The 9264-nt window shown below is 39.3% G+C and overlaps 1 protein-coding gene across 1 annotated transcript; it reads right to left on the minus strand.

Moving 5' to 3' along the window:
• Positions 1 to 5151: 5151 nt before the first annotated feature.
• Positions 5152 to 6600, minus strand: LOC142498497 (olfactory receptor 6N1-like). Its single transcript, XM_075606731.1, has 2 exons — positions 6355 to 6600; positions 5152 to 5952 (listed from the first exon to the last, which is right to left on the minus strand). The coding sequence occupies exons 1-2, from the start codon at positions 6560 to 6562 to the stop codon at positions 5180 to 5182; spliced, it is 981 nt and encodes a 326-aa protein (XP_075462846.1). The 5' UTR covers positions 6563 to 6600; the 3' UTR covers positions 5152 to 5179.
• Between the last annotated feature and the right edge of the window lie 2664 nt (positions 6601 to 9264).

Genomic DNA, 9264 nt, shown 5'->3' on the forward strand with positions numbered 1-9264 from the left:
CATTTTTTTTTTAAGGATGTGACGTCATCTTAAAGGGAGGGAAGCCAGCCAATCAGGTAGCATATGCTTCTCTCCCTTTAAGATGACGTTACTTCTGCAAAAAAAAAATGGAAGACACCACATGGTACACCAACCAATCAGATTGGTAGACATACCATGTGATGCCTTTCCTTTTTTGGAGTGCTGTGACGTCATCAAAAATGGAGGGAGGGATGGAGGCATGCTACCTGATTGGCTATCTGCACTCCCTTTTTGATGACGTCACAGCACTCCAAAAAAGTAGTGAGTAAGAAAGGAGGATTAGTGCAAGTGTTTTTTCTTTACTAAGGAGTCAAAGAATTAACTAGAGGAGTGGTATAGGGAATATGCGGCAGTGCATGGGCAAAAGCAAAGATAGAAAGGAATACAGATAAATAAATATGTATAGAGGAAGGAGAGTTGTGGGAAAAGTGGAGCGATAAGGATAGTGTATTAAAATTATTACTGTACATTTTGGCTGATTTTGTGGGGAGGGGCTTTACTCCCTTCCCCACTCTCTCTCCCTTCCGCTCTCTCCCTCAATCCCCCTCTCTCAGCCCCCCCACCCTCCATCTCCCCTCTTTGTCTAATATTTTGCTGTGCCTCTTAAGGCATTTATTTTTCCATCATTGTTCATTTCAGGTTTTCTCCCATGGAAGCAAAGTGTTTCAGAAATCACTCTACTTGCTCTGAAAAAGCCCACACAATAAGTATTTAAATATGGGTACCAATTAAGATGGCTCCTTCCTGTTGATGATAAACATCCACATACTGTAATCCTTCCAGTGGCCTATTTGCTGCAGGTCCATGTACTGTAGTACAGGGGCGAGAAACCAGTCCTCAAGTGCCACCAACAGGTCTAGTTTTTACGCTATGCCTGCTTCAGCAGAGGTGGCTCAGTCTTTGACTGAGCCACTGATTGAGCCACCTATTCTAAAGAGGGATATACTTAAAACCTAGCCTGTTTTGGTCTTGAGGACTGGAGTTGAGAACTAATGGGCTAAGTGGTAAACGGATGAGATGGCTGAAATGGGAAGTATCAAATGATGCACTTGTGGCTCTATTTCTTTATTCCCCCCCCCCCCCGTCGCCACTGCTCTTCCAGCTCTGATGTTGCCTAAATGTGTCTAGTTAAAAGATCTGCATTTCAATTTCAGTTACCAAAGTAGCTTAGTGGTAAGAACACTGCCTTTCAAGTGGGTAAACAAAGATTGAATCCCAGTGTCAGCTGTCCTTGTGACCTTGGGCTATTTACATTATCTCCCAGTGTCTCAGACGCCGGCAAAATGCTACGGTATGTACAATGCTGTATTATATATATTAACAGATTTGTAGAAGAAAAATTGGTTATCATTTTGTATAGACATTATGTATTCCTGTATTTTCAACAGACTTGCTCATCATTTGGGATCACAGGGGGTTTTCTGTTTATTTCATTGGTTAACCAGTGCTTTTATTTATTTTATTGGTTGTTTGGCTTGTGCTTTAATTTATTGAATTGTTTGGCTAGTGCTTTTATTTATTAAATAGAGGTGTTTAGGTGCTTGTGTATATGTTTTATTAATGTATATTTTTGGCCTTCATGCTTTTTTTATTAGGGTGATCATTGACTGCTATAGTGGCTTATCATGCCCATATTCTATGCGTATGATATACCACTAAGCCAATCAATGGGTAAAGGGTGAGTATAGTGGTCCGTGAGTGGGTGCTTAGGCCTCCCAGGTGGGTAGCGGGTGAGTTAACCCCTTAATTATTATATCGGTTATTAATTGCTAAGGTGATTAAGGGGTTAGGGGACATTTGATTGTATTTTTCTTGTATTCTTTCTGGCAACGGAGGACATGGCCCTGCAGTGTACTGATGAGGACGCCCTTCATGATGGCAGGGGTAAGTAGAAAGGTGTATTTACTTTATTCATGCTGCCTGGCTAATGTTTGATTAAAGAATGCGCAAATTAGCTATTATCCATATCTGGATAATATATCTGCATTTATTTAAATGTTAGCAAAAAAACATTTCCCACACGATTGGTGCTGCGTGGACCACTCGAAGGTCCCCAGACACCTGCGGGGAGCACCCAAGAGCCTATAGACATCCGTAGGGACCACCTGAGGACCCCGGACACCCGCAGGGACAACCCAAGGGTGCACAGACAACCGTGGGGACCACCTGAGGGCCCACAGACACCCGCAGGGACCACCTGAGGGCCCACAGACACCTGCAGCCTCTGGTATCAATCATGTGGGGGTAGAGGAGGTGGGTATTAGTGTTGTTGTGTTATTAATGCTTATAGTGGGTAGCAGCTGTTTTAATATAAATGTTATTACTAGTGTAGGTGAGCAGGGGGTCTCCAGAGCAAAAGTGCGTTGATATGAGGTCCGGGGACCCCCTGCTTCCCGAGATACAGATCCCGTTATGGGGTGCCGGTATCTCCTATGCATTTAAATGTCCCGCATCACGTGACCGTGGTAAAAAAATGCATACGAAATACCGGCACCCCATAACGGGGCCTGTATTTCGGGAAGCAGTGGGTCCCTGGACCTGAAATCAACGCGGTTCTTCTCCGGAGACCCCCTGCACATCTACACTAGTAATAAAATGAATATAAAAAAAACCTCATACATTTCGGGTGAGATTTGTGCAGGGAGAGGCGGCTCTCTCTGCAGCAGGAAGGAATCGCCGGGTTAGGCCTTTTGAGGGAGGCGATCTTCACGTCGCCGGCTACTTACCCGTTTTGTGAATTTTGCTATCACAGGTAATCAAGGCTTTCTGAATACCGTGATAGCAAAGCTCACAAAAACGGCAATTTAAATGGTCCGGCAATTTTTCTTATGAACGCTTAGTGCATAGGCCCCTTTATCTCCATCAGGTTTCAAAATTAGGATTGTAAAGCTCTTTGGGGCAGAGATTCATTCCACCTGCAAAATGCTACAGTATATACAGTGTGGCATACACTGCCAGCACTATATCAGAAAAAGTATTATTCTGGGTGCAAAGCGATGGGAAATCCGTGTATAGATTATGCGCAGAATAAAGATCCATATAGAACATCTGGTGTTTATACATTTATTGCACTAAGACAATTATAATTACTCAGGGTTAAACAATGGAACTTAAAGGACACTATGGGTACCAATAGGATACTGCCTACATGAGAATATACTGTATATATAAATAATCATCAATAATAGAATGGAGAAATCTTCAGGATCAATAACCGACATGTCAATGTCCGATGTGATTAACTGAATAATGTACAAAAAAACAGAGACGTGAAATTCAATCTAATGTGTAAAAGGGTGTTGAGAATAGAAATTAAAAATAGAAAATGAATCAAGTTGCGTAATTCATAAATTCACTTAGATTGGAAGCTCTTCTGGGCTTTTTTGTCCTAATTACTTTTATGTCTGAAGCGCATATTCCCATTATTTGTTATATTATTGTGTCACGTGTATTACTGCTGTGAAGAACTATATTCATGGATGGCACTATATAAATAAAGACATACATTCATAAAAAGGTTCACTATATGAGTAGCTCTGTGGCTAATACTATACACCTGATACATAAAGCTTGGCCCGTTGCAGACACATTTACCAGAACGCCCTCCTACTGTCTCTGTACGTTCTTCCTACCTACCAATTACACTGTAAGCTCTTCGGAGTAGGGACACCTTTTCCTAAATGGTACTTTTATGTCTGAAGCACTTATTGCCATGATCTGTTATTTGTATTATTTGTTATTTATATGATTACCACTTGTATTACTGCTGTGAAGCGCTATGTACATTAATGGGGCTAAATAAATAAAGGCATACATACATATTAAAGAACGTTTTCTGCCATGTGGTTTTTGCATTTCTCTTTTCTTAACGGTATAGATTTATTGCAGTTAGTATTCATAAAGTATTGATGGCATAAATGTTCTCATATTTATTCACATTGTTAATTTACCCATTGTCAGAGAATCCCATAAAATATTGATTTTCTGTAATTGAGTAACTACTGTATAGAAGATCCTTGCACGTAGTGTTATAATATCGGTGGAGTAGTTAAATAGCAAAAACACTGCCTTTGAAGTGGGTGAACCCAGGTCAAATCCCTGTGTCGCATCTTCTTATGACTTTGGGCGACACTTTATCACCTGTGTGTCGTACACCAACATTAGATTGTAAGCTCTTTGGGGCAGGAATCATGCCTGCAGAATTCTAATTACAGCAGTATGTACACTGTCAGAGCTAAGTAAGGAAAACATATCATTCTTTGTCTTGTACCAACTCACACCAAAGATGAGACATCTATAAATCACAAATACAATGAATTAAGTATACAGTACATTTACATATGAACATTAGCAGAACAGTCTGTGCTCAGCTGTTGTACTCAATTTGTGATCAATGGAGGTGCAAAACGGGAAAGAACAAACAGCAGGTGAAGAGAAAAGCATTGCATGCTGCACTCATATTACCAATAAGAGTAGGATCGTTGTAATAATTAATCATTAACTTTTACTGGGCCATTATATAAAATAATGTCAGACTGATAAAGGAAAGAAATGGGTGAAAATTACACAAATATATGTACAAAAAAGTGACACAGATTAAAAGTGTGATAACACCAAGGTCAGTGCATCAGATACCAGTGTCCTGGTATAGGTTCTGTACACTGGTACTTAAGATGTTAAATATATACAGAGCAGTCCAGTGTAAGTGGAAAAGAGGCTGCTATTCCAGAGGTTACCTGGTGATTAGGACTGGCTGTAGAGATGAAGCAATATTTGCAAGTAGAGCTAGTGTAAGCAAGCAGCCCCAGTGGGGGTAGCTGATGTAAGCTCTTATTATCCACTTACACTGGACTGCTCTGTATATATTTAACATCTTAAGTACTGGTGTGCCTATACCAGGACACCGGTATCTGACACACGGCCCTTGGTGTTATCACACTTTTAATCTGTGTCACTCTTTGTGTATATATTTGTGTCATTTTCACCCATTTTTTTACATTATCAGTCTGACATTATTTTAAATAATTACCCAACAAAAATGAATGATTCATTATTACAACTATCCTACTCTTATTGGTCATGCGAGTGCAGCATCCAGTTCTTTTTCTTTGTCACTTGCTGCATGTACATATGACTTTAATAACCTGCCACATGTTTCTTAGGGAGCAGGTTTAGTTCTTACTACAAGTACTGTAGCAACATGTACATTTCTGTTAAAGATTCTCTTTGGCTTGAAGTATTTCTTCAAGGAATTCTTAATCTCCTTGCTCCGAAGACTGTAGATGATAGGACTAAAGAGTGGTGTCAACAGGGAATGGTGGATGGCTGTTGCCAGGTCATATGCTGGAGAGTAGCTTATTTGAAGTTGTATGTACATGAAAGCCACACTTCCATAGAAAACCAGTACCACTATGAGGTGGGATGCACAGGTTGAGAAAGCCTTTCTCCGTTCCTCTGCCGTTCTCATCTTCATTATGGCGACTAAAATCTTAGTATAAGTCATTAGAATGAAAATGGAGGTCACAATGATTGTTAAGGAGCTGATGGCTAAATCAACAATAACGTTGAGGGAGTTGTCTGCACACGCTAGGGTCAATAGAGGAGAAGAGTCACAAAAGAGATGATGGATCTCTTTTGATCCACAGAAAGGCATCCGGGACACCAGAATGAGCAGGAGTAGGGGTGTCATGAAACCAAACAGCCAACAGCCAGAGACTAATGCCTTGCAGAACTTGGAAGTCATGATAGCGTGGTAACGAAGAGAATTACAGATGGCAACGTAGCGGTCATAGGCCATAATACTCAGCAGATAGTTCTCTGTAATCACCAGCGAATGAAAAATATACATCTGCAAAAGACAACTGCTGAAAGATATGCGTGCCTTCCCTTCTAAAACAATGGCAAACAGTGTAGGGTACACGGCTGTTACTACTGCACCGACACACTTTATTCGAGCAAATACCCAGTATGTACCTGGCAGATACCTGGAATGCGCCGCTCCTCACCTCTGACAAGCCCCGTTGTGTTTGCCTTCCCAGCCTGGGTTCATGCCTGGCTGACGGGCGGCTGATCTGTTAAATGATAATGATTAGGATTTAATAGGCTGCAATGCTTCGCGTGTCTACCAGATGGCATAAATTCATGAATTGTAATGCAGTATATATATATATACTGTGCAGTATTGCAGCCAGCGGGAATAAAATGCTTCAATCCCTGCTTGGAAAATACCTCAATGCACTCGGGCAGAAAACAGTCACAAACCTCAATACACCCGGGTATACCCGAATTCGTGGGACTAGCCCAGCTCGAATAAAGTGTGTCGCCAGTGTATACCCATCTCAAGGATAGACAATGTGCAGATAAAGAAATACATGGGCAAGTGGAGATGTGGGTCACAAAGGATCAGAAAGGATATCACTGCATTCCCGATGATGATAACAAAATAGAGAAGAAGTAGCAGTGTGAACAACAGGGGATGGTAGCTGCTTATGTTCGAGAATCCCACGATAATAAACTCAGTAATAGATTGATTGCTTTCCATTGCTTTAAAGGTCTCTGAATTTAATCCTGCAAGGTGAAATATTTGATGATATAAGTTAAAGGTGCAATCTTTAAAAAAAATATATATATATATATATATATATATATATATATATATACATCTAACTTGGGAAAAATTTATTAAGATTAAACAGGCAAACATCTGGCTGTTTTGGGTTCTTTAAAATTGTATTCAATTAAAGCATGGGGTCTTTTGAATGGGAGGTTCTTGCCTATCAAGTGCTTACTCAACCACTATCTAAGTAGACTCCAGTCTTAAAGAACCCCCAACAGGTCAGCTTCTTAGGATATCCCAGCTTCAGCACAGTCAAAGATTGAGCCACTGATTGAGTCATCCGTGCAGAAGCATGGTTATTCGTAAAACCTGACCTGTTGGGGGTCTTGAGGACTGGAGTTGGGCACCACTGCTCTAGCCTACCCCTACCCTGTTAGAGCAAAGACAGTTAAGAGAGACTCACTTTTCCTGTAGTAACTTCCATGAGGCACGTAGTTATGTCCCAGAAAGGGGAACAACCTGAGGACATCACCTCTCAAGTCTCTGCTTCCCATGTTTACAAACGGACTTTAAAATCTGACTGAAAAATACTCTAGTTGTCAGATGTGTGTAAAGAACCTTCGCCAGTCCCCCAAACCCAACCCCTTAAATATGTCACTGTGATTTGTTCTTTTTAGTTCTAGGAGGGACAGCAGCTTTAAATGTAATTAGTTAAGGGAAGAAACATGTAGTGGTTGGAAACAGGTGACACAGCAGAAGTTCAATTTAAATGTCGGTCTTCAGGAGAGATGAGATCTCTTCTTCACGCTCATATGATATTCTGTATCTACTTACTGTACCTCCGTTCCTCACCTCACTATTCATTGTCCAAAATGATCTTCATCCCTGTTTGAAGTTGTTTGGAAGCGCTGTCTAGACGATGCTGTTTAACCATTGTATCACGGTTGTAATCTGTGTACCTTTATGGAACATTAAGCATCTAAATAATATATATAATTAATGATATGTCACACTTTGACTACTGGTTAAATATTGACATTTGACAAACTCTAAGTATTTGAAACCGGATTAAAGTTGATTTTGTTTTCTTTATTCTGGGACATAATTCTCAAAGTTGTTTACACTGCCCATTTCAATGGCCGTTATTGATCATGCCGTGCCGGGGACGTTTTTAATCCCATTCATTTGAATGGAGCTGAGCTCTTCTCCAGAACCGGGAAGTGGCTTCACAGTATATGAAAACGAGCAATAAAATGGAGTAGAAGAGGGGATTGCAAAAGGTAGGACAAATTAAGGGAGTTTAAAAAACAAAAAGCATCAATCCACTCTGCTCATGGCTTTTAAACTTTTTTCCTTTCCTTACCTGAAGTAGTGTCCCCTCAGTTCACAAGCCACGAAGGGTTTGTCCACCTGGACACTTAATGACCACGGTCAGAGCTCACTCACGCGGCAAAAGAATTTTCCACAAGACTTCTTTCCTCTTCCGAAATGTTACTTTTATGTCTGCAGCACTTATTCCCATGATCTGTTATTTGTATTAGTTATTATTTATATGATTATGCCACATGTATTACTGCTGTGAAGCGCTATGTACATTAATGGCGCTATACAAAAAAAGACATATGTACATACATGCATACAACATCAATAGAGGACATTGCTCTTTCTATTAATGACTCCGGTGGCCAAGTTTGCTTAAGTTGTTTATACTGTATAAGGCATCAAACGCACATAGGAGCGCAAAGGGATGTTCACCAAAAGAAAATCACTTATATGCACACCACTTTGCTAAAATGTGACTTTTAATCAAATATATTAAAACTAGAACCAAAATGATCTAAAATAAGTACAAATGATTTAGATACTATCAAATGTTCAGAGACACAAATACCAAATAAATTAGCACTGAAGATAAGTAATTATGTCTCAATTTGGCAAATTGATTGATGAGTAAAGTGTATACAGTATTTACAACACCTCTTATCTCATCCCACTCAATCCTAGTTATTATACTGTAGCCTCATATGGCTATTTACCCTGTTCACAGTGCATACTATTGAGACACAATGACTTATCTTCAGTGCTATTTTAGCCGTTATTTTGGTATTTGTTTCTCTCAACACTTGATATTATCTACATCATTTGTAAATATATTTGATTCAAAATGACATTTTAGCACAGTGGTGTGCATATAAGAGATTCGCTTTTGGGGGACATCCCTTTGCCCTCCTGTCTGTTTCTGATACACTATCATAATCACGCTTTGCACATTATTGTTCTTCTACATTTATTCATTTGTGGAACCAAGTTGATCAACTTTAGCCCTTGTTTTCTGCTTATATAAAGCCCCCGCATAGTTGTAAATAAAATAATAAAAATATAACATATATAATCACACACATATACTTGTATACATGCATATATACACATATACTCTGCATATGTCTTCACACAAATATGTAGCTTTTTAAAATATACAGTATACTGTACAGTATGTTTTTTATGTTTATATTTATTCCATATATTTATATTCTTTTCAGCCCCCCAATCATTTTTTACAAAAGGTTTTTTACAAAAAGGTTTATTGATGTTTATTCAAGAAATGGGTAAGCCCCCCATCGTTAATATATATATATACATATATATATATATATATATATATATATATATATATATATACATATACA

The sequence above is a fragment of the Ascaphus truei genome, chromosome 7 (genome assembly GCF_040206685.1).
Source record: "Ascaphus truei isolate aAscTru1 chromosome 7, aAscTru1.hap1, whole genome shotgun sequence".
Lineage (NCBI taxonomy): Eukaryota > Metazoa > Chordata > Amphibia > Anura > Ascaphidae > Ascaphus > Ascaphus truei.

Bases quoted from the DNA above. Each gene is read 5' to 3' on its own strand.
- LOC142498497 (XM_075606731.1), bottom strand. From the start codon at position 6,562: ATGGAAAGCAATCAATCTATTACTGAGTTTATTATCGTGGGATTCTCG. The intron at 5,953-6,354 runs GTATACACTGGC...GTGTCGGTGCAG, and splicing joins ATTGTCTATCCTTGAGATGG to TAGTAACAGCCGTGTACCCT.